Raw genomic sequence first — 24893 nt, forward strand, 5'->3', positions numbered from 1 at the left:
TGCCCCTGCCCCTTCCCCAGCTTTTCCCTGGTCGTTATCTCTGTGAGTTATCTGCTTGTACCATTTGTCAGCGGGAAAGGTTTCCCTGCTGGGTGTTTATCTGCCCCTGCCCCTTCCCCAGCTTTTCCCTGGTCGTTATTTCTGTGAGTTATCTGTTTGTACCATTTGCTGGGTGGGACTATGTGTGGGCTCCTGCAACCCCTTCCCTGGTATCCTTGTAGCTCATATCTCATGAAGTAGTACAGAAATAGTCAGCAGACAACTCTTGTAACACACTGGTCTCTTTTTCGTGACGAACAAAATGTAGTCCCTCATCTCAATCCCCCCTTTGTTTTGATACTCAATTTTGTTCGTCAAAATGCTCTAATTCCCTTTTGCTGAGCTCCAGAGATTCTTCTGGATCATCCATCTTCAAGGTTCCGTATTTTGCTCGTGTGAGCATAAGGTGAGCAGCTTCTAATCTGCCTTTTACAATGCTAATCAATTTATTAAAAATACAAGGGCCAAACGTGAGTCCCAATAGTAAGAGAAGTAGTGGACCCGCTATCGTTGATAATAAAGTTGTAAGCCAAGGAGAATAGTTAAACCAAGATTCATAGCAGCTTTGGTGTTTTTCCCTTTGTCTTCTTTCTAGCCCCTCCCTTAGTTTTGCCATTGAGTCCCGTATAATTCCGCTCTTGTTTACATATGTGCAGCATTCTTCTCTTAAAGCAGCACATAGTCCTCCTTGTTGCAGGAATAATAGATTTAACCCCCTTCGATTTTGTAAGGCTACCTCTGCTAGGGAATCTAATGATTCTGTGAGGTCTTTGATGGAGGTTTCGATCCTCCTGAGGTCTTCATCTACAGAGGCTCTTAGTTCTTGGAATCCTCGGTGTTGCTGTATGAGTGAGGCTATTCCTGTTCCTGTCCCAGCTGCAGCTATTCCTAGTAACATTGCTACAGTGAAGGTTGTGAATATTTCCCGTTTCACTATGTGGGGTCCTATATTTTGATATTGTTCATAAACGTACTCTACGGGGTGGTAAAGGACTCTGGGTACTATCAATACTTGAATACAAAAGTCACTGGATTCATTAAATCGGTCTATATTTATACATGGGGTGACTCCGAGAGTGTTACAGACCCATTTAGTATTTGCTGCTGGCAGTATCCAGCTGGCAGGTTTCTTAGGGTCACTCAAATTCCCCATAACCTGACATAGATGTCGTTTTTCCACTGGTACTCGTCCTATACATCTTCCTCTCCCCGTTATCCTTGCCAAGGTTATCCCTCTCGATTCTTCTCCTTCTTTTTTCCATAGGCACCTAGCTGGGTTGGTCCCATTTACTCATCTGCTTTTTGCTGTTACCCCTATGGCTTCATAGAACGGGGGGTTTACGGTGTAACACAGCCAACATTCCTCAGTTAGATTTGGATGGGTCTCATTCAGGACTAGGAAAGTGGCCTGTAATATTTTCCACAAGTCCCCTTCTCCCGGGTTTTCAGGTCCTCGGGTCGAATCAGTAAAGTTTTGCTTATACATTTCTGGAAGACTAGTGGTTGGGGCTGTTTCTGATTCATTTCCATTATTTTCTCCTAGCGTTAGTTCTCCAGCTATCGCCTGGTTTGGTCCAATTGGTTCGGGGTCGTGTGGCACAGTTGTCTTTTGGATTATAAAGTGCCTCCCTCTGTCTGTCCCTGGTTCCCATAATCGGGCTCCCCACATTTTCCCTAATAACCAGACTTGGTCATGTGGTTTTGTCACATTAAAGTAAATCATATTGCATGTTCCATCTAACCCTCCTTCTTTCTGGGTATATGTGGAAGTGGGCTGTGTACACCCGTATGGACCCCATCCAGTTCTGATAAACCCGTCCTCGTTCCCCCCAAAGGAGCTTACTGATACACAGTCCCAATAAGCACAGTAAAAGTGTCCTGGATAGTTACAATACCCTTTTCCCGGGTTTGAGCTTGGACAAAAATAATATCCAAACTGATTTAAACATGGATTTACAGGTATTAAATCACACAAAGTACATAAAAAGCTGGGTGCGCCAGACGTGATTTTGGTCTGGATAACATACTGGTCTTCCCATCTAATCAGTGACCATTTGAAGGGTTGATGTGAATACCCTTCTGCCCCTGAACTTGTTATGATGCACCAGAAAAGAATTAAGGCTTGTAATTTGGGGCTGTCATTGTCGGAGCTCAGGTTGAATTTTACCTTTGGTTTCCCCAGTGGTGGGTTACCAATCCTGGGGCAGGACGGCCAACATTTCCTGGACATCCCATATGGGGGTCGAGGCTTCCGACGGACTCCACTGGTTATTACCTCTCTGCCTCGCCCGACGACTCGGTTGCTGCGAGCCTCGGGGTTTGCCATCTTCTCGGCAGCAGAGGTATTCTTCAGGAGCCGGATAAACCTCCCGTTTCCACTTTTTAGCACTGGCGGCCCAGTTATCAGCTTTTATTAATGAGAGGTCACGCCGCAAATTGGGGGCTTTCTTCCGACACACCACTTCCAGGATGTCCAGGAGAAAGGGGATCGGTTTGTTAGGGTGGTAGCAGAACCGATCAGGATTTACCCCTTTGGAAAAGGTTTCCCACCACTCGTCAGATCCAAGCTTTACCTCCCCCGTAGCAACTCTGCTACTAAGAATGATAGAAGTTAGTCTCCTCTCTTTCTCATAGCACGGCGTACAAATTCTCCTAGGTGTTCTACCACTCCGACAATGAGACCACCAAGGTTCGTGACACAATTTACAGGAAAAGCATACAAGGGGGTGACAGTCACAATCTAACCAGTTACACTTTAACCTAATATCTTTGTTTTGTGCTTTTTCCCCCTCCCATGTGTGCCCTTTATGTTCTAATCTTGGGGACTTAAAGTAGGGCTTTCTCAACTCGTCCTCTAAGAGTTTGCAATATCCAAGAGCCTCCCGATTCCCTATTAGGTGGGTTTGGAGATAATGGTTATCTCCAACCCAGATTATTATCCAAATCATTTATCAGTTCGTTTCAGCTTTAATTTGGTTTCTCCCGGGAGACTGCAAACCTCCCAGCTGTGAGGGGGTTTTACCGGTCCTTTTATGCGACTAGCATGAGTCCATCCTTTTTCAGCGGTTCGTATGGCTGCTTCTGTGGTGAGGAGTACTTGGAACAGTCCTTCCCACCTTGGAGTCAAGGGGTTTTCTTTCCAGCTTTTCACGAGCACCCAATCTCCTGGCTGTACCTGGTGTAAGATAAAATCTAAAGGAGGCCGTTGTGCTAACATACCTTTTTCCCATAATGCCTTTCTGTACTTTGTCAATTCCACCAAATATTTTTGCGTACATGTGTCATTAATGACAGGATGTTCGTTAGGATTTTCTAGGTTATACGGCATCCCATACATCATTTCAAAGGGTGATACCCCTAAATCAGCTCTAGGTCTTGTTCTTATATTTAGCAACACTAGAGGAATACATTTAACCCAGGTCAAATTGGTTTCTGCTACCAGTTTGGTCAATTGCTTTTTTATTTCCCCATTCATTCGTTCAACTCGTCCAGAGCTCTGGGGATGCCAGGGGGCATGTTGTTCCCACCGTATGCCCAGAGCTGTTGCTAAGTTTTGGGAAACTTGGGAAATAAAATGCGGCCCTCTATCTGAGTCAATGACTTCTGGGACCCCGTATCTCGGGATTATCTCTTCCATCAATATTTTCGTAACTACTTTGGCTGTTTCTCTTACGGTTGGGAAGGCTTCCACAAAATGTGTTAGGTGGTCCACCAAGACCAAGAAATATTTGGTTCTCCCTACTTTGGGGAGCTCGGTGAAATCTATCTGAATGTGGGAGAAAGGCCTTTTCGCTAGCAGTCGGCCTCCCTCCGGTAATTTTCTCAAATTTTTTCTATTTACTTGTAAGCAAATTAGGCATCCTCTGGTTACTTGTTTGGCAATGTCCCAGATTCCCACACTCACATACTTTGCAGCAAAATAATCTACCAGTCCCTGTGATCCCCAATGTGTTTTTTGATGTATCTTAGTCAGTAATCTATGTGCCAATGCTCTAGGTATTATTTCTCTGCCATCTGCTAATTTCCATGCTCCTTGTGCATCCCTTTTAGCTCCTAGTTTTTGTATTTTATTCTCTTCCTCTTTATTAAACTTGATGTCGGGGTCAGGTTCTGGCGTTTGGGAGTGTTCTATGTTTTCCTGCAAGGTGAGGAGTCTCAGGGCAGCCCGTTTAGCCTCCTGGTCAGCTGCATTATTTCCCCTACTTCTCAAATCCAGTCCTTTCTGGTGACCTTTCAGGTGAACTATAGCTATTTTTCGGGGTTTTCGTAGGGCACTGAGCACGTCTAATATTAATTTACGGTGAACTAAATCTTTCCCTTGTGAATTTATTAGTCCTCTTTCCTCCCATATTTTGCCAAATGTATGGACTACCCCATAGCTATATTTCGAGTCCGTAAAAATAGTCCCATCTTTTCCTGTTAACCATTCCAGGGCTCGTAGTACAGCATATAGTTCACATGCTTGGGTGGACCAGGATCCACTAAGGGGTCCCGATTCTATCACTTCCAGGTTGGGTCCCCTTATGATAGCATATCCTGATTTTCTCCTTCCCTCAACTACTCTGGAGGATCCATCCACAAACAGTCTTCCTCCTTTTTCCAATTCTTCTTCTTCCCAATCTGGTCTGATTTTTGTCCGTTCTTCTATAGTCACTATACAATCATGTGTTAGTGCTTCTTCTGGTCCTCCATATAAGAAGGAAGCTGGATTTTGGATATTAGTAGTTTCTAGAGTTAAATTTGGAGCCTCAATTAATATTCCTTCATATTTTAGAAGCCTTGCGTCTGAGATCCATTTTTCAGCCTTTTGCTGTAAGACTCCCCATATGTTATGGGGGGACAGCAGTTTCAGGCTGCTATTAAATGTAATTTTCCGGGCTTCTTCTACCAAAAGAGCACATCCTACAATTGCTTGTAAGCACGTAGGCCATCCTCTGCTTACTGGGTCCAAGATCTTTGATAGATAAGCCACCGGTTTCCTTTTCTCTGCCCATTCTTGAGTAAGGACCCCATATGCGACCCCCTTGTCTACGTTTATGAACAAAAAGAAGGGTCTATTAGTATTAGGTAAACTTAATACCGGGGCATGGATTAGGCTCTCTTTAAGCTCTTGCAGCCTTTCGGTGTCCTCCTGATCCCATTTTAGGAGTCCCTCTTGAGTAAGTTTCTGATACAAGAAAGTCGCCTTACTACTGTAGTTTTCAATCCATTGTCGACAATAACCAGTTAGTCCAAGTATTTGCCTGATTTGTCTCTTATTTCTTGGAATTGGTAATGCTAAAATCGCCTGTATTTGTTGGGGGTCTATTCTCTTCTCTCCTTTCTTTAGATAATGGCCTAGGTATTTTACTTCTTCTTCGACAAATTGTAGTTTTGCCTTGGAGACTTTCAATCCCTTTAAGCCTAAAAAGTTCAATAACTTAATACTTTCTTTCCGTACATTCTCTTCCTGCTGCCCCGCCAGGAGTAGATCATCTACGTATTGGATTAATGTAACCCCTGGCCCAGCTTGGTAATCCTGTAAAATTTGCTCTAAAGCCTGCCCGAAGAGATTAGGGGACTCAGTGAATCCTTGAGGGAGTACCGTCCATCTTAATTGTTGTCTCCTTCCCGTATCGGGGTCTTCCCATTCAAATGCAAAATAATCCCAGCTTTCTTTAGCCAAAGGGCATGCCCAAAAGGCATCTTTGAGATCTATAACACTGTACCATAAATTCTCAGGCCCCAGTTTAGTCAAGAGGGTATAAGGATTTGCCACCACCGGGAACTGGGCTACATTCGCTTGTTTATTTCCCTTAAATCATGCACCAATCGATAGGTGCCGTTTGGCTTTTTAACTGGTAGGATGGGAGTATTGAACGGAGACATACAGGGTTCTAACAATCCATTATTCAACAACCTTTCTATTTCTGGTTTTAATCCTCGTCTCCCTTCTGGGGATAATGAGTATTGCTTAATTCGGACGGGGACATCCAGATTTTTGATAGTTACCGAAAATGGAGTGATTTTTAGCTGTCCCACGCTCTCAGGCGTGTACCAGACTTCGGGGTTAATTTGCTTTTCATCTTCTACCCTTAAAGGGCATAATTTAATTTTTAATTCCTTATTATCTACACCTATACTAATCCCTAATTCTATAATCATGTCTCGCCCGAGCAGATTATAGTCTGACTCGGGTACCAATAATAGATTTCCCATCCCTATTTTGGATCCTGATTCTATAGTCACATTTTTTATGATTTGTACTTCAAAAGGTTCCCCTTTCGCCCCTATGACAGTGGCAGTTTCTTTAGAGATGGTACATCCTTTTGGTAGGTTCTGTACCGTGGATCTTTCTGCCCCCGTATCTACCAAGAATTCCATTTCTTGGTTGTGGGGACCCACTTTAAGTTTTATCAAGGGCTCTTTATGATTTTTCCGGGTCCCCACCAAATAGAGCCCCTGACCCCCCTAGTCCATTTGGAACTGCTTCTCGTCTCTGATTCGGACTCTACATTCTCGCTTAAAATGCCCTTTTTTTCCGCAATAAAAACACACCTTCACCCCTTCTGACTCCCCTATACTTTTCTCTTTTTGTTCATTCGAACCTCCCTTTCGCCCTTCTCTTTGGTACCTCCCCCCACCTGTTGCTGCGATGATCAACCTTACTTGTCTGCGGTCTCTTTCGTCGTCCCTACGGACATATACTTTCTGTGCCTCCCTAAGCAGTTCATCCAGCCCCCTGTCCTGCCAGTCCTCTAATTTCTGGATTTTCTTCTTTATGTCGTCCCACGATTTTAAAACGAAATGAACTTTCAGCATTGACTGTAAAGTTTGGCTATCAGGGTCCATTCTGGAGTACAATCGTAAGTTCCACCATAATCTCTCGAGCCATTCCGTAGGCGACTCGTCCTTCTTTTGCCTATCGTTGAATGCCCGATCTATATTTTGCCCCCTCAGGACTGAGTCCCTAATCCCCTGAATAATTATGGTCCTTAAATCCTGCATATGTGTTCTATGTGCCGCATTTTGATGGTCCCAACGGGGGTTCTGTAGGGGCCATTTAGCGTCCGCAGCCGGGCCTTGGACATGCTGCGTGTCCCAAATACACATTCCTTCCCTTCTTATCATATTCTGTTCTTCAGTAGAGAACAGAATGCCCAAAATGGACTGCATTTCTTCCCAGGTATAGATGTTTGGTCCTAAGAACTGGTCGACCCTCTCGGCTACCCCAAAAGGGTCCTCTAATAAATGTCCCATGTCCTTCTTAAAGTCTTGTACATCTGCCGAACTCAAGGGGACAGTAATAAATCCTATACCTGCCTGTGGTCCACCCATGGGCATCTCCCGTAGAGGGAATAGCCCCGTCTCAACCCTACTGCGGCTCCTTGTAATCGGGCCTTGGTATTTGGTTTGGTTAACCTCCCCTTGGTTACCCTCTTCATCATTGTTCGGTGCAGGTGGTTGTGGAGGTGGTGGGGCATTGGGTGCTAGCGGTGGGACATATGGGGGCAGTGCTATAATTAAGTCGCCCAAATGATTGTCCCTCTTCCCCTTTTTGTCCGGATCCCCTTTCCCTTCTCTTAATTGGAAAACATACACTTCGGGTCTTGCTACCCATATTTTGGCATAATCACTCTCCTCTTACGAGAAGGGCTCTTTAGAATTTACCCATAGGTTCAAGTCCTGTCGAACCCAGTCTTCAGATGATCCAAACACGGGCCAAAAACCTTTTTTGGAAATCTCTTTCCCACCCCATACTTCCATGCAATAATGTATCATTCTGGCCCTATCCTTAGTCTCGGTCCCCGGGTAATGCTTCCAATTACTAAGCATGAATCCTAGGGGGCTGTCCCTTGGAATGGGGGGGAGTTTGACTTGGGTTGGGGTCTTGCTTTTCCCCTGCCCCATTCGTCCGGAGTGCCTTCTTTCCCTCTCAAATTCCTTTCACTTCCCCTTTTTCGTGGCCCGAGCCCTTCGCGGGTCTACGGGAACCGCACTACTCAAGGGTCCGCACTCACTTGGAGAGTCCGGCTGCCGGCCCTCCTCTCATTCACACTTGTCCACTGCCACACTCCGGGATCCCAACCCCGCCCGAACGGATTCCCTTTTATACTTACGCGTCCTGCGTCTTCGTCCGGACTCCGTGCACAGATTATTAAGGGGTTCACCGGTATAATTTGTCCCGTTTGCTTACTAGTATATATTTTAGGGTCGTCGGTGAGAGTGGCGGAGGTTCTCCCAGAGGGGCCACCCGGAAAGCACTGGATGAGGCGCCCCACACTCTGGGTAGATCTTACCCGATCCAAACTCTCATCTGAGTCACGGCACCAAACTCTTATAAAATTGACTCAAAACGAGTAATTTCCAATCAAAGAATTTATTAATTATTGAAGCAGTTATACTACGTAAGCAAAGGCTCAGCGCTGGGCGACAGGGGAGTCTCTGCTCCACTACTGCCGCCCCAACTAGTTTCTGATTCAGTCCTTTTATCCTCTCCATCCTTCAGGAGTCCATGTTATCTCAGAGTTCTCTGCGCCTGCGCTGGTTGTTGCTAGGGGGTCATCCTTCTGTCTCCTGGTGGTCGGTGATAAAGGCTGCGGAGTCTTCCTCAGCCGCGTCTTCTTCACCCTATGTCCTTATTTGGTGACTTCTCCGTGGAAAATTACCAAAATCTTATGATTAACGCAATATGTGCCCTATCAAGCTTAAGGAAGCAAATGTTCCTGCCTTGCAAACTGTGCCCTATCAAGCTTAAGCAAGCAAATATCCTGCCTTGCAGACTGTTTATCTGCCCCTGCCCCTTCCCCAGCTTTTCCCTGGTCATTATCTCTGTGAGTTATCTGCTTGTACCATTTGTCAGCGGGAAAGGTTTCCCTGCTGGGTGTTAATCTGCCCCTGCCCTTTCCCCAGCCTTTCCCTGGTCGTTATTTCTGTGAGTTATCTGTTTGTACCATTTGCTGGGTGGGACTATGTGTGGGCTCCTGCAACCCCTTCCCTGGTATCCTTGTGGCTCATATCTCATGAAGTAGTACAGAAATAGTCAGCAGACAACTCTTGTAACACACTGGTCTCTTTTTCGTGACGAACAAAATGTAGTCCCTCATCTCAATTCCCCCCCATTTATTTATAGTAAAGTTTTCCCAACATTCTCCATTTGCTGTTTCCCTTTGCAGCTTCACCCTGCTTTTTTAAAAAAAAGTATGAACTATTTAAGAGTTAAAAGTATCACGGTTAAAGCTCTTCAATTTTGCAAAATGCAACATAAAGGCGAACATGGAAAAACCCAGACCAAAAATTGATTCTCACCCTTCTGTCCCAAACCTACCTGACAATATAAAGTAGGATTATTATAAAAAAGGTTTCTCATGTTGTAATCTTATCACTGAAACTGTAGGGAAAACAAAAACTCTCCAAGAATCTCTTTCGTGTGAGAGAGTCAAGGCATTACTTGGTTCTGGCCAGGATGTGCAACAGAAATACTTTCATCCACACATAGCCCGGCTGTGCAGAAAACATCATTCCATGACATGTCAGTTTTACTCGATTTTTCCTAAACTTTACCTAGTCTGAACCAATCTAAATCCACTGCTTTAATGTTCATTGCTTCCAAGTCGTGTAAGTTTTTAGTGTTTGGTTTCCTATTAGACTCGGATTTCTTCCCCTCTGCTGTGAATTCGGCCCACACTCCTGGATTTCCTTCTCAGCCTTTTCCAGACCAGGTGTCTCCAGCTGTGCCGGGGGCAGTGTCTGGGGTAGCTGTTGGTTGCTGTTTGCTGCGGGGGGGGCGTTGATGTTTTGTTGCTGGTCCTTATCTCTGTGGGTGTCTTTTGGGCTATTCCCAGTCTGTTCGGATGTTAAACTCATCTCCATTGAGTGGTGGAGATGAGTTTAACATCTGAACAGACTGGGAACCCCTTAAATAAAACCTTTAAAATTTCTTTCCCAAAGGCAAACCTTTGAGTAGAGAAACCTTTCTGAGCAGAGAAAGAAGATTTAAAAGAAGCAGGATGGGTACATTTTGCAGCAGTGCAGTCGCAGTCAGCCCAGAGTGTGGGTGTGAGTGAGCCCCAGGGTGGAATTGTGCCGCGGTGCTCCCCAGCAGCTGTGGCAGTGCAGGCCCAGCCAGCGCTGGAGCTGCAGCAGCGGCAGCGAGGCTTGGCCGCAGTGGCTGGAGGTGCCAGGGGAGGGTGGCCAGGATTCCCGAGGGTTTGAGCAGAGGATCTGTGGGCAGGCCCAGGGGCTTGGCCCGCTGTGGAGCCCTGGCTGCTGCTGCGTTGCCTTCAGGGCAGGCTCAGGGGCGGCTCCCATGGTCCTGCTGCAGGCGGGAAGTGCAAATCTCCGGGGCTTCAGAGCCCCTGAGGCCAGGCTGAGGGGTCCCCCCGTGCTCAGCTGTGCTGGCGGCTGTTTCTGGCCTCAGGGACACTTGGCGTGGGCCCCTTGGCCACCAGTGGTGCTGCTTTGCACTCCTTAGGCAGGAGCCGATGGCCTGGCTGGGTGTTGGCAACAGCAAAGTCCCAGGGCAGGCTCTGTGCCAGCCCAGCTTCCTGGGGGAGAGATTCCACAGGAGACAGGATCCTGGCTACAGCCTGCCTTAAATTTACATCCCTTATTTCCACCCTGCACTAGGTGGAGAATTGCCCAGGTAAGGAATTCCAGACATGAATTCCAAGGGAGATAATTGAATATCTGCCTTGGGTCTGGCTCTTTTTCTTGCCAAAGCCAATGGCAAAAGCTGTACCCATGGCATCTTGGTTTCTATCTCCAGCTTCCAAAGGTGTTTCTTTATTTCCCCATTCATTCTTTCTACCCAACCCGAGCTCTGGGCTTGCCAGGGGTTATGGAGGTCCCATTGTATTCCTAAAGCTGCCATAACCCCCTGAAGGGTCTTTCCTGTAAAATGAGTTCCCCATCTGAATCTATTGCTTCCACAATCCATTATCTTTGAATTATTTCTTTTAGCAATAGGTTAATAAGTGATCCAGTGCTTGCTGAAGCAGTCAGAATTGCTTTTGCCCCCCTGTTAGGTGCCATGGTGTCAGCAGAAGATTTTGAAGCCTTCCTGCTCAGGGCATTTCAGTGCCAGGCTCTTACAAGCACCCACAGCTCCGCGGGTTGAGCTGAGCATGGGGCGGTGACCTGCGCTTTGTCTGATTCCCCTTCCTTAATAACAGCCTTTCTTGTAGCTCTTTTCCCTTCTGGTGCCCTTGCAGAGCCATCCACAAACACATTGTCTCCCTCAGGCCAGGGAATGTCCCATCAATCTCTCCCAGCCTGGCTCGGGAGCTCTGTCCCTTGAGTGCAGTCCTGGGTTCCTTGCCAGCCCCTCTCCAGGCTGTTCAAACAGGAGGCTGGGTTAAACCCTTGCCCTGTCCTCAGTTCTGAATCCTCCTGTGCCACTGAACAAGTTTCATACTGTAATCACCGAGCCCTGTTCATCCATTTAGAGGCTCTTTTGGTTGTCAAAGCTTTAACTTGATGCCAGACTTGAACTCTAGGAGATCCTTCTGTTGTCATCAGTTTTCAGGCCTCTGCTCCCACGGAAGCTGTGGCTGCACAATTCTGCAGACAATGAGGCTGCTCTCTGGCCACTGGGTTAAACATTTTAGCACAAGAATTCCTTTGGCAAGACCCTGTTTAACGTCCACCTATAATTCAAATTCTTTTTCCCTGTCTGGAAGGCCCAGGCCACTCGCCTCAGTCAATCTTAATTTTAACACTTGAAAATTCTGTGTTTCCTCCTTGTGTCCATCCATCCAGTTTGTTGACTGGCAAGATAGGAGTGTTGTAGGGAGACACCCTTGGCTCCAAAAGCCCTGCCTTTAACAGGGACTCAATACCAGGCTGTGAGCCCTTCCTTCCCTCTCTTGGAACAGGGTAGTGCTTGTCCTGGTTGCTTTAATTTGTAGAGGCTCCATATCTAATTTTCTGTATTTCCCTGGGGCTGCCCACACTTCTGGGTTCACTTCAGCATAAGCCTTGTCAGACTTTTGACACAGAGGTACAACAGAACTGGCCTCTGTATCCCTTTTTACAGTGTTAAAATCCAGCTCTCAAACTCCTTCCTAGTTAATTACAATCACAGGAGGAAGAAAAAGAAATTCATTTATTTCAAACCTATCCCCCACAGCTTCTAATAGTGGTTGAACAAATCACACCTGCTCATCTTTCCCTCTCATTCCCTTAAAAATTAAAATATTCCTTTACTATTTTCCCCTTTAGGTCTAAGATTCAGAGCAGATTGAGAGGCCCCTGTGTCCATCAGGAAATGTCTCCTCTCAATGCAGACCCACCTGAATGTTCTCAAGGGCTCCAGTGTGGAGGGTCCCTGGTGTGATGGGAGCTGTGACAGCCCTGCCAATCCATGTCCATCACGGGCTGGACTTGCTGGTCCTGAGGGTGCTGCTGTCTCTTCTTGCAGTGTCCTTGTGCCCTGCAGCTGGAGCCCTGATTCCTTGCCAGGGGCTGTTTGGGTGGGCTGTGCCCTGCCGAGGAGGGCAATGCCTCTGCCGGGTGCTTGTGGCCGAGCCGTGCCCTGGGTGCCGGGGCCCCCTTGGGCCCTGGGGCTGATCCCTCAGGGGCTGTAGGAGCTCTGCCCTGGCCTCTGCCTTCAGCTTGGCCTTTTGCTGCTCCCTTCTTGCATTCACCTGCTGGGCCTTTGTGCCCAAGTGCTGCAGGGCCTTCTTCTGCCCCTCCTGCAGCCCCCCTCAGTGCCTGTGGGTGCTTGTCTTGCTTTACAAGACAGGCGTCTGCTTGGGAAGGCAGAAAGAGCCTCTCTTGGAATGGAGAATGCAAAGCCCCTCCCTCTTAATTTTTAGGATAGTGAAATCAAGGGGCTCTCAGGCAAAGACATGGGATTAGGAATAACGGTTCTTTACTAGTGTGTATAATATAATAATAGTAGTGTGTATAAACAGCTCCGGCAGTGACAACAAACAGAGCCCGGAGCCGGTCCCGGCCTTTCGGCTGCGGCGCTTTCCCCTTGGGTGCAGTTCCGGGCACGGCCGGCAGGGGCGCCGGTGGCTCCCGCGGGGCGGGGCAGCGCATCCCTGCCATGGGAACCTCTCTTAACGGCAACAGAGCAATCCCTTCATCTAACTCTTTCACTTTTTTACCTTCTGTAGCCTTTCTCCCGTGTTTTGAGAAAGAATTTGGAGAGGGCTGCCTTTTAACTGAGCTCCTAGTGTTTCGATAAGGTGCTTCCTGTAGAGAGAGGGATTTTCCCTGAACAGCAGGAGCTGTGGTTACCAAGGGGACGTAACTCAGAGCAGGAGGGGTCAGGGGAGGATATCCCGCCGAGGCTCGGTCGGAGTGTGGGCAGGGTGTGCTGCCGGAATCGCCAGAGGGGGATCTTCCCGTGGAGGCCGAGCCGGAGCGTGGGCAGCCCCCACATGGCTTCTGGCGGCTGATCCGGCAGCTCCCGGCAGAGAAAAGGCAGGTGGGAGACCCCGGCAGCAGCGGCGGCGCTGCCCAGCGCAGCTGGCACGGGCAGGGCAGCCGGGGATGGGATGGCTGGGACCCGCCCTCGGTGCGGTCGGCGCGGTGACCTCGGCCCACGCGGCAGGACAGAGCAACCCCATCTTCCCCAGCATGGCCGGCAGAGCGGCTGCGGGCCGGGCAGTGGGGCCAGGGCACACAAATTCACCGCCAGCGCCGGGGCAGGTGGAGCTGCCCTGGGCAGTGAGCCCGCACCTGGGATGGAAACCGGGGCAGGCGGAGCTGAGGCGGGCAGCGAGCCGGGACCCGGGACAGGCGCCTCGGCCGCCAACGGAGGGGGCAAGAGATGCAGAGGATCCCACTCTCTTTCTGCCTTTTCCTCTTGTTCCCCTCCCTTTCATTTCCCCTTTTTATTTTCTTGGTTTTTTCCTCGGGTGTTTCTGATACTTCAAAGATTTTTATTCTCCTAAAATCTCCTGTCTAACATATGGCATATTCTCTTTTTTCTAGATTAAATGGGTTTTTTTCCAAATAAATCCAGAACCTAACAAATCTAAACTTCTGCTTGGATATTTTGAAGTGGTCGACGAGCTAACTCATGACCTCCTAATGTTGTTTTTCTCATCACCTTTTTATTTATCCTTTGGCAAATTAAGCATCTTTCAGTTACTTGCTTTGCTACACCAAAAATCCCAGTGCACCCAAAATTCCTTAAAAAATGATCACACAAAACTTGAGTACGCCAGTGGGGTTTCTGATGCACGTCTTCTAATCTTTTCCTAGCAAGCACATTTTATTAAGTCATGTAGAAGTTTCTATTTCCCTGATTTATCTTGTTCATTTCCTATCTTGTTTAATTCTTTTTTCTCGGCTTCCCTAAACTTTGGAATTTCCAGTTTTTCCTCGTTTGGAGTTAATATTAAAATAACTCTTTCAGCTCCATTTTCTGCTGCATCCTTAGCTTTGTGATCTGCCCCCAGTTTGCCCAGTTTGCCTCTCCTTTGGCCCGGGTCGGGTTCCCCCCGCCCGCAGCGGCTGGGAGCAGCCGAGAGCCCCGCGCTGCCCATGCCGACCTGGCCCGGCTCCATGGCCGCTGCTGCCGCGGGCTGCGAGGGCTGCGGGAACGGGGCACCGAGGGTGTGGCTGCTGCTGGGGGAGGAGGAGGAGGGAGGGAAGGGCAGGGATGGAGGGGGAGGAGGAGGCGGGGTAAGGAGGGAGGAGGGGGAGAAGGAGTGGAAGGGGCGGGATGGAAAAGGAGATGGGGGTGGGGATAAGACAGGGGAGGAGGAGGAGGGGGGGATAGAAGAGGAGGAGCGGGAGGAGAAAGAGCAGGGAAGGAGGCGGGGTTAGGGGGGAGGAGGAGAGGGAGGTGGAGATAGGACAGAGGAGGAGCGGGAGGAAGAGGAAGAGGAGGGACCAGGGCGGATCAAGGCTGAGCTGTGGGAGCCACGCGGTCTCGATCCCTGCCTGAATTCGCAGCCCCCACCTGTGGGATCATCGCCCCCCCCATGGCGCAGGTGAGCGGGGAGGGGGAGCCCGGCCCGGATATCCCGGGGGGTCCCTGGGTTGGGTTTTTGGGGGGATGTTTGGAGAATGAAGAAGTCCAAGGCTGAGCGGAAAAGGCCCCTCGCGGGGACATCGGGGGGTGGCGGTGGCGGCTGCCGGCAGAGGCAGCCTGGAGGAGCAGAGCCCTGTGTCCCCCAGGAGGCCAAAGTGGGGAGGCCAGAGAGGGGGGAGCGCCGCCATTGGCGGGAGCCTCAAGAGCCTGGAGAGGGGCAGGGGGGACTCCTTGGAGCTGCTGCAGCGCAGAGCAGAGAATGAGGGGAGAAGGGAGCCCAGGAGCCCAAACAGCCCCGGCATCCCGAAATGGGGAGAGCCAAGAGGGGACAGTGCGTCCCCAGAGACGGCCTGGGGGGATCTCGTTGCCCTTGCCTGTGGCACGGAGGCAAATCCCATGCTGTCCTTGTCCTTCCTCACTCAGAGCAGGAGCTGAGCATGGAGAGCAGGGAGGACAAATGCCCGCGGCAGAACCTGGTGGCAGAGGCCGTTTTGAGCGGCTCCACGGCGCAGGAAGCCAACGGGGAGGAAAAGGCCCGGAGATGCCGCACGAGGAGGGGCTGCAAACGCAGATGGCGGGGATGTGAGGGGGAAAGAGGCAGCCTGGGCCGGGAAGGCGGCCGGAGATGGAGGCAGAGCTCGGAGCTGGTGCTCCATGAGCAGCTCCATGATGGGGAGAAGCCCCACACGTGCGTGGAGTGTGGGAAGAGCTTCAGGTGGAACTCCGAGCTGATCAAGCACCAGAGGATCCACACTGGGGAACGGCCCTACGAGTGTGGGGAGTGTGGGAAGAGCTTCAGCCAGAGCTCCCACCTGATCAGCCACCAGAGGACCCACACTGGGGAGAGGCCCTACGAGTGTGGGGAGTGTGGGAAGAGCTTCAGCCAGAGCTCCAGCCTGATCAGGCACCAGAGCACCCACACAGGGGAGAGGCCCTATGAGTGTTCCAAGTGTGGGAAGAGGTTTCAGACCAGGTCCCATCTTCTCCTGCACTATCAGAGTCACACAGAGGAGAGGCCCTTCCAATGCCCCGACTGTGGGAAGGGATTCAAGCACAACTGCAACCTCGTCAGGCACCGGCGCATCCACACAGGGGAGAGGCCCTACGAGTGTGATAAATGCAGGAAGAGGTTTCAGACCAGCTCCAGTCTCCTCATGCACTATCGGATTCACACAGAGGAGAGGCCCTTCCGCTGTCATGACTGCGGGAAGGGATTCAAGCTCAACTCCCACCTCGTCACCCACCGGCGCATCCACACCGGGGAGAGGCCCTACGAGTGTCCCCAGTGTGGGAAGAGCTTCTCCAGCAGCTCTAACTTGACCCGACACCAACGGAGGCACCGGTAAGGGAAGCCCTGCGAGTGCCCCGAGTGCGGGAAGAGCTTCGTGCGCTGCTGCAGCTCCATCCCCCACTGGAGGAGGCACTTTGGGCACAGCCCTGGTCACTCACATTCCCTGTGATCCATGTTGGGAACACACCTGGCTGCTTCTCTTTTGGTTTGGCCTGAATTTTTTTCTCTTCTCCATCTCTCTGTCCTCCAAAAGTCCGGAGGGATGGAACAGTCACCTCAAAACCACTCAAATTCCATTGAAAATAACTGAATGTTAACCCAAAAAGGCTCAATCCTACCTTAAATTCCTTGTTCCCTCCTCAAAAAAACTCAATCCCATGCCAAACTCAATCCATTCCACAGCCACCAGGGTGAGATGGGGTTGGAAGGAGATTGGGAGAAGTGGGATCCCAATTTGGAGCAATGGGATGGGGATTGTGTGGGGCTGGGTGTGTGGGTTGTATTTGATAGCAAATAAAACTTTCAGAGTTACTGATTTCTGTCCCATTTATTTTCAGTCAATTCTGTTTGCAGAGTGCCACCTTCTCAGCTGATTCAATTCCTATAAAAATCCCATTTTTTAATTCATCTAACCCAAACAATCCAAAAACCAATATTGAAATAAAACCACCTGCACACAATTAATTCTTTAAAAATAATTTTAATTTTTCAAGAGTACTTAAGGATGTTATTAAAGTTTAATTGTTTGGTTGAAATGTCTGAGAAATTATAGTGGTGTTTGGTTTTGTGTTTAGTATATTTGTAATATGAATTGTTTAACTAAGAGGTGTTAGATTGCTTGTTAGTTTCTTTAGATATTTTTATCTAAAGTACATTGGTCATCGAGTTAAAATTTTCAAAAGGGATTTCTTGATATATAATTTGTTTATTTATATGCATTGGTAATATTATAGTAATACTTATTTTTGGTTTGAGTTAAATCATAGTTGGAGTATTGTAAAGAAGAGTTGAGATTTTTTTAATTATAATTTATTTAATTTCAATTATTATTTCTTTGTTTATAATTTTATTGCAATTTGTTGAGGGGATAGGAAGGAAGTTCAAGGGCAGGAACATTTTTTCCTGGCTGGGAACTGGAATTCCAGACCCAGGGAGTGTGTGCAGGACCCCACAGACTGGGATCAAAGATGGGCTAGGATCACCTGGACTGGGATCAAATATGGGCTTGGATCCTTTGGATTGGGGCTGCACAGGCTGGGACCATATGGATCAGGACCACACAGACTGAGATCAACTGGACTGGGATCAAATATGGACTGGGACTGTTTCTGAAAGTAACTTTGTTATGTAGTTTTTATTTCTGTTATTAATCAGTGAAATAGCTGCTTGTGTTAAACTGCCAGCTTGGATGGGATAACATCCAATGCACCCAGGATGAGGACACCTGTACAGATCTGCCAACTATCAGCACTCCCCGTCTGAAGGCAGAGTGCACCAAGGCCCAAAACCTGGAGGTGATAAAGAGAAGGAGCCAAAACCACAGCCAAGAAACACACATGCTCTGAAAAGGCAGACTCAGGGAGGGGCCATGTAAAATCATTCCTGGAATATGTAAAGTAGTTGATGGATATGCATGAGGCTCTATGAATATGCACCAGGCTGATGTAAGGGGAAAGGAATTTCAGGGCGATGCTGATTCCTTGGTTGTGGCTTTAGTCCATTCTTATCACCTCCAGTTTTTGGGCTTTGGTCCACTCTGACTCTGAGAAATTGAGGTTTTGGGATTTTTAGTATGTTGTGGATGGAAGCAAAATGGAGGGCACAGTATTTCGTCCTGGGTTTTTTCTTCATGCTTCTTCCTTCTTCTTCATGGGTTTGGGTGGCTTTTTGTAATTGGGCAGAAATTCCACATTGCAGGCTCTTTGGGATCAGTTATTAGGTTAAAAGGGAAAATAATCTAGGTGTCAGTTCTTAATTGGATAGTTTAGTCTTAAAAGACCTTGGAACAAGAGATTGTTGGCCATTTTGTGCCTTCTAATGAAAAGCTGCTGAACTCCCAGTAATGAGGCTGTTTTACCGATAAGAAATAATAAACACTTGAGTCTGAACATGAATTACTGTCTCAAGTGCCTTCAATCCAGAGCCAGTGAAACCAACAACTGGTACCCCACAGCTAGAGGTAGTGCCAAGGCAGAACTTGTCCATGCTCTTTTCCCCTGGTGATTTTCTACTCCCGTCCAGACTCTGATAGCAAAGCCGTGCTGGTGACAAAAGATTGACCTTGGCATCCTGGGGCGCTTTCTGGGTGGGTGTTTGAATCTGCTTTTCCAGGCCTCGGGCTGAGCAGGGTGAGGCCGAGGCCTGGGCCCCTCCAGGCGGCGCCGGGAGCGCCCGGGGCAGCGGCGAGGGGCGGCCCTGAGGGGCGGCACAGGGGGCATTTCCCCCGAGCGGGCGGGCGGGCGGGCGGCGGGGAAAGGCGCCCTGGGCACAAGGGCAGGCACAAGGGCCCCGGCTCTCTGCAGTGCGGGCGGCCCAGCGCCGATCGCTGCTCCCGGAGCCACTGCCAGGGCCGGGTCTCCTCCCCGCCGCTGACCCTGCACCTGCAGCGCTGCCTCCGCCTCTGCCGGGCTCCCCGGCACGGACGGCAAGGACGTGGACACGCTGCAGCAGGGGCCCAGCAGGGACACCCAGATGGTGCCGGGGCTGCAGCTCCTCTCCTGCAAGGAAAGGCTGACACAGCTCGGCTTCTTCAGCCTGGGAAAGAGACCCAGCCTTGATCCAGCTGCGGCCTTCCAGTACCTGAGGGCAACACACAAGAAAGCTGGACAGGGACTTTGTACGAGGGCAGGCAGGGACAGGACAAGGGAGCAGGGATCCAAATGGAGAGAGATTAGGTTTAGGTAAGGGATTCAGAAAAAAGGCTCTCCTGGAACAGGTTGCCCAGAGAAGGTGGGCATGTCCCGTCCCTGACAGTGTTCAAGGCCAGGCTGCATGGAGCTCTAGACAAGCCAGTCCAGTGCAAGGGGTCCCCAGCCACAGCAGGGGGGTTGCAGCCATGGGATTTTCCAGGTCCCTTCCAAGCCAAACCATGCCACGACTCCATGATTCTGGGATACTTCCCCTCCTCATCCTCTGGCAGAAAAGGAAACTTGGCCCCAAGTTCCACACTGCAGACCATGTCTTTTGGCAGCCTGCAACTGTGTCAACAGAGGATGAAAAGAGATGACATTACTGACACGATTTCCCTTTTCTACTTGAAAAGTAAATGCTCTGCTCCTGTCCACTCTGGCAAAATTGTCACAAGAGGCAATTGTTCCCCATGAAATGCTTGGTCTCATGCAAAGAAGAAAGAAGCCAGAAGCCAACAGTCTTCGTTATTGCTACATTGTTTTCTTTGGTTACTTCTCTAATAGGAATGACTTTGGGGTGTGATTTGTTTGTTTCTCTCTTTCGTTCCTTGGGGCGCAAGGCGGCTCCTCCGTTGGGTTCGCGGGAGCAACAGATGAACAGCCGCGATCTCTGGCGGCTCCGCAGCAGCAGCAGCAGCAGCAGCAGCGCTTCTCTCAATTGGTCTTCCGCTTGACTTTTCACTCGCTCCGCATCCCCTTCTCCCTCTCACACTCACGCTACTCCCGTCCCGTGCTGGGCCGTTCCGTCCGTGTTCCGCCTCTCCCAGCCCGGCTGATGCCGCGTCCCGCAAGGCGCCCCTTGGCGGGGCCGCCCCATGCCCGCCCCTGCCCGGCCCGCCGTGGTTCCGCCTCGGCCGGGCTCTCTCCGTCCTGGCTGTGGCGCCGCTGGAAGAGCCGCTCGCTCTGGTGCTGGCGGAGCAGCGCGGGCTTTTGGCTGCGCCTGGCGCAGGCTCTGGCCCAGCCCCGGCCGAGGCCCCGGCCCCGAACGAAGCCCCTGCCGCGGTTCCGCCCGCAGCCGCCCCGCTGCTGCCCGGCTTCCGCCCCGTGGCCGAGAGCGTGGCCGGCAGCTGCCCCGCTCCGAGCTCCGCCGCTCGCCAGCTCGGCCGCCGGCCCCGAGCTGCCGCAGCCCAGGGCAGCTCGGCAAGCAGCAGCGCGCCGGGCGGGCGGGTGCCCCGGGCAGAAGAGCGGCAGCGCGGTGCCGCCCGCACGGGCGGAGAGGCCTCCCCTAGAGCAGCTCTAGCGGCAGGGCCCGCTGCTGGGCAGCAGCGGCCGCGGCAGCGTTTACTCCAGTCCCCGCCTCGCCGACGGCGCCCCGGGAAGAGACGGGGCTGGCTCGGAGGGCGGCGGCGGGCGGTGGGTGATGAGCTCAGCCCGCCGCTGGCCTTGGCTCGCAGGCGGCCATCAAGCGAGTGTCCCGGGAGCACATCTCGGAGTGGGCGCGGCTGGGGAGTGAGCGGGCCCAGCGGGAGGAGCCGGCGGGGCGTGCCGGGCGGGGCTGAGGCGAGGCCCGGCAGGGCAGCAGCCGGAACGCTGTGAGGGCAGCGAGCGTGGAGTGAGCGGGGGCCGCGCAGCGCCCCGGGCCGGGCCATGGCGAGCCACGGCGGGGCCGGGCAGGGGCTGCCCGAGGCGCGGCGCAGCATCGGCCCTGCTGACAGCATCGCGGTCCCCCCGCAGCGCAGGGGCGCCCTTGTGCCCCTGGAGCTGGCGCTGCTCTGGATGGTGTCGCGGCCTGGCTTCCCCAGCGTCGTGAGGCTCCTGGACTGGTTCGAGGTGCCCGAGGGCTTCGCGCTGCTCATGGAGCGTCCGCAGCGCTGTCAGCACCTCTGGTACTTCCTGCACGAGCGGCGGTTCCTGACGGAGCCCGTGGCGCGGGGGCTGTTCCGCCAGGTGCTGGAGGCCATGGGGCACTGCAGCAGCCGCGGCGTCCTGCACCGCCACATCAAGGCCGAGAACGTCCTCGTCGACCTGGCCATGGGCGAGGCGAAGCTCATCGACTTTGGCTGCGGCACGATCCTCCAGGACACGTTCTACACCCGGATGTCAGGTGAACCCAAAGCCGGGGCCCAGCTGGGCAGCACAAGTTCCTCCCTTGGCTGGCATAGGGGGAAGAGGGAGGGAAGGAGGAGGCAAGGAAGGAGGGGGAATCCTTCTTCAGCCAGCTGCAGCCAAGTTGCTTTTTGGGAGGGCAGGGCCTGGCTGTTGTGGAACGGGAGCTGGCTGGGAGGGAGGGAGCAGCATGGGCCTGATGAGCTGTGCCCGTGTCCCATAGGAACGCCGGAGTACAGCCCACCGGAGTGGATCCTCTTTGGCTGCTACCATGGCCAGCCAGCCACCATCTGGTCCCTGGGCATCCTGCTCTATGAGCTGCTCTGAGGGCACCTTCCTTTCCACACCAACGAGGACATCGTCCGGGGCCAGCTCTTCTTCCTGCCCTGGGTGTCTCAAGGTGGGGATGTGCCTTCAAGGCACGAGGGGAAGAACAGGGCTGGGAGGGGTGGCTGGCACATAAGTGTCCTGCTCTTGCAGCTGGTGAGGAGGTGCATCTCCTGGGCTTAGCTGGAGGAGGTGGCACCTGTGCCTCTGTGCTGGTGTCCTCCGCAAGAGAGGATCGATAGGAAGCTTTTGGCTGCAGCTCCGAGCACTCCTGGTGTGGCCTGGGCACTGTGGAATGTGGGAGAGCATGGACAGGAGCCTTGTCCCGCTGGGCGGTGGTTTCTGGTTTCTCTCCGCAGAGTGCCAGCACCTCATCAGGTGGTGTTTATGCATGGAGCCCACAGACAGGCCAGCACTGGAGGACCTTTTTGAGCATTCTTGGCTGCAGGAGCCCTGCCTGGCCCAGGAGACAGCAGAGATGCCTCCCTGTGCACAGGAGGATCCAGGAGCCCAGCAAGCAGCAGCGGCACACGTCTTGTGGCGCTGGAAGAAAACCCCGGAGCGTTTCCCTGCGGCCGCGGCGCGGAGGAGAGAGCGCAGCCGAGGAGATGCTGCTTCCGCTGGTCCCCGCGAGCTGTGGAGGGAGCGGCTCCGTGCTGCCCGTCCCATTGGAGAAGTGGTGGCAGTGCGGTGAAGGTGCCACGGACTGGGACAGGGGAAACATTCCCCCTGCAGCTCAATGACATCGTGATGTCCCCGCAAGCCGAGGCACAGCTGGCATGTTCTTCTGGAGCACGACGTGGAGCTGGGAACACCATCCTGGAGCTGGCCGCTGGCGGGGCAGAGCCGATTGGCTTTGGCTGCGGCCCCTGCCTGGAGGACACGCTCTGCGCCCCGATGGAATCAAGATGAGTCCCCAGCCGGCGCAGGGGCGGGGGGATGCTGGTGCTCCCAGGCACGGCAGGGCTCGGCCTGGCCATGCGCCAGAGGTTCCCCGCTCGGCGGTGCTGGGGAATATTAATTTTTCCGCCAGCTGCCGAGCTGCTTTTTGGCAGGACAGGGGATGGATGTTGTGGAAGGGGAGCCGGCTCCTGGCCTTGCTGACAGCTTCTGCCAGCCAGCCTGGCACGGGCTGAGGCGGGGGCAGCCAGCCTGACAAAAGCATCCATCCATGTGGATGGGGGTGGCAGAGGGGGACGGGTTCCCAAGCCGTGCCCCAGCTGGTCTGCTCTGCAGGCCCTTGAGGAAGGGGTGCGTTTATGGGCGGGAATGGTGGGGATTTTCCCCACCCGTGGACAGGTTTAATTCTCACATGGAGTGGTCAGACCCTCCTCAGGCCCATGAAACGGTGACAGGCTTTGTGCTTTTTCTTGTTTCCAGGTCTTGTTTTGAATTGACTTTCATGCAATTGTTCTTTGCTTTTCCCAGGAGGATTACACCTGGTGCCCGGACCGGACGGGGAAGCGCCTGCAGTGTCCGTGGAGCGCGTCCAGTGCCAGCGCTGCCCCAGGGGCCACGGTCTGCAGGGACAGCCCCTTCCAGAAGGACGAGGACCTGGTTTGGGATCGGCTCCTCTCCTGGCAGCAGCTCCGCAGAGGTGGGCACCCGGCTCCACAGCTCGTCTGGCAGAAGGGCTCCGGGCAGGAGGCAGTGGGCGCACGGGCATCCCGCTCTTGCTGCTGCTGAGGAGGTTGCTGTGCCGGGATTAAGCAGAGGAGGTGGAACGTGGCCTGCCCCGCTGCCCTTCTCTAAAAACAGAGAATGGGTCGGGAGGTTTGGGCTCTGAGCACAGCCAGCAGCCTGGCCCGGGCACAGGCCCTGGCGGGACAGGGGGACAGGAGCCTGCTGCCACTGACTGTGGCTCTCTGGTTTCTCTCCGCAGGCTGCCAGCACCTCATGCCATGGGAACGGCACCGCTCGGCCTGCCAGGCTGGGAGGGCTGGAGGGTGGCCGGTGTTCATTTGCTGTCAAAAATAAATTGGCTTTTTTGGTCATTGTCATCATCGGAGCGTTTCTTTCCTCCTTTTCCAAGCTCTTGGCCTCCCTTCCTCCAGGGTAATCTTTTTTCTCCTTCCTCAACCGCTTGATGGCATTCGGCAGGGGGGGTTAAGCAACATGAAAAATTCAATAACAGTTCCTGTTGCCAACTGCAGCAGCCCCTTCAAGAGCCCCGAGCTTCCACCAAGGTCAGTGTGTGCCTTGCAAAAGGAAGTGGTTTGCAGTGATGGGGTTGTTGCCCTGCTGCAAAAGCTGGGAGGAACTCAGAAATGGAAAAATGCCAATTTGGCTCAACCACCGCCCAGGTTCTTCATCTTTTCCCTCTTCTCCATGATAGGCCGGCAGGGCTGGACTCCAGCAAGGTTCAAGTTCTTGGTGCTCTCTGGCATCAAAGGGATCAAGGAAACTCTTGTACGCAGGGACTACAACAGGGCTACTTGTCAGAACCCAGGAAATTCCTCTGGCTGCCCTGGAGGACTCGAGCCCCTGCCCAGGGCGCTCAGAGACCCTGGCACAGAGCCCAAGACCCCTGTGCCTTTGATTTAGCCCTTGGAAAAAACAACCTTACATGAAGAGTTGCGAGCCATGACAGTTTAAGTAGAATGACAGTGAATTTATCACAGGGTGAAAAATAGATTGTTGGGGTTTCTAGAATGGGGCATCAGGGGCCAAGATGGAGGAATCTGGCGTGTCCAGCCTTTCTCCTTCGTCTTGGCCTTCATCTTCTGCTGTGATGTTGGGCCTTTTAGATTGGTTTGGAGTAGAAGCTCACTGTCTAACATAGGTGATAGGTATTGGAAAGTATTTGTAAATGTGGTACAGGTAGTTTTTAGGATAAAAAGATAACACTGCCCTGGGGCAGGCAGAGTGCCTTAGACTGTCTTCCTGAGCGGACCTAGGCAGGACAGGAGAAAGAATTTTATAGATAAGATACAAGAAACAACCTTGAGAGCCAGAAATGAAGAGCTCTGACTCCTTCTTCGAGCGCCGGGCTGGGAAAAGAGACTTTGGAACTTATCTCGGGCTCACTCTGACCAGCCAGAGACCCCGAGAGCATGAGTCCGTAAGACGAAATCTTGAAGGATTGGCTCCAAAACATAAATATCCTTGTTGGCCGTGTCTTCTTGACCAAGAAATCCTTCAAAGCTCTTGTAACTAAAAGTCTTGCAGCCCTGTGAGCCATGCGGTGCAGTTGTGAGCCAAACTCACCCTTCCTGTCTATGGAGAAGAGAAGAAAAAGCAATGGCATCATCTGAAAAACTCAGAGGTCCGCTCCCTAGCTCCTTCCAAACTCCTTCAAATGGCCCAA

At 52.0% G+C, this 24893-nt stretch overlaps 1 protein-coding gene across 3 annotated transcripts; it reads left to right on the forward strand.

Moving 5' to 3' along the window:
* The first annotated feature begins 375 nt into the window (after window positions 1–375).
* LOC129126573 (uncharacterized) lies at window positions 376–16793 on the forward strand. 3 transcript variants are annotated; one of them, XM_077186308.1, is made up of 2 exons: window positions 376–445; window positions 15437–16793. In XM_077186308.1, exon 2 carries the CDS (start codon window positions 15451–15453, stop codon window positions 16357–16359), a length of 909 nt encoding a protein of 302 aa, XP_077042423.1. In that variant the 5' UTR covers window positions 376–445; window positions 15437–15450; the 3' UTR covers window positions 16360–16793. The 3 variants fall into 3 exon arrangements, with proteins under 3 accessions (XP_077042423.1, XP_077042422.1, XP_054498574.2); XM_077186307.1 differs by lacking the exon at window positions 376–445 and adding an exon at window positions 14868–14972; XM_054642599.2 differs by lacking the exon at window positions 376–445 and adding an exon at window positions 14883–14972 and having other exon boundaries at window positions 15442–16793.
* Window positions 16794–24893: the final 8100 nt, after the last annotated feature.

The sequence above is a fragment of the Agelaius phoeniceus genome, chromosome 15, assembly GCF_051311805.1.
Source record: "Agelaius phoeniceus isolate bAgePho1 chromosome 15, bAgePho1.hap1, whole genome shotgun sequence".
Taxonomy (NCBI): Eukaryota; Metazoa; Chordata; class Aves; order Passeriformes; family Icteridae; genus Agelaius; species Agelaius phoeniceus.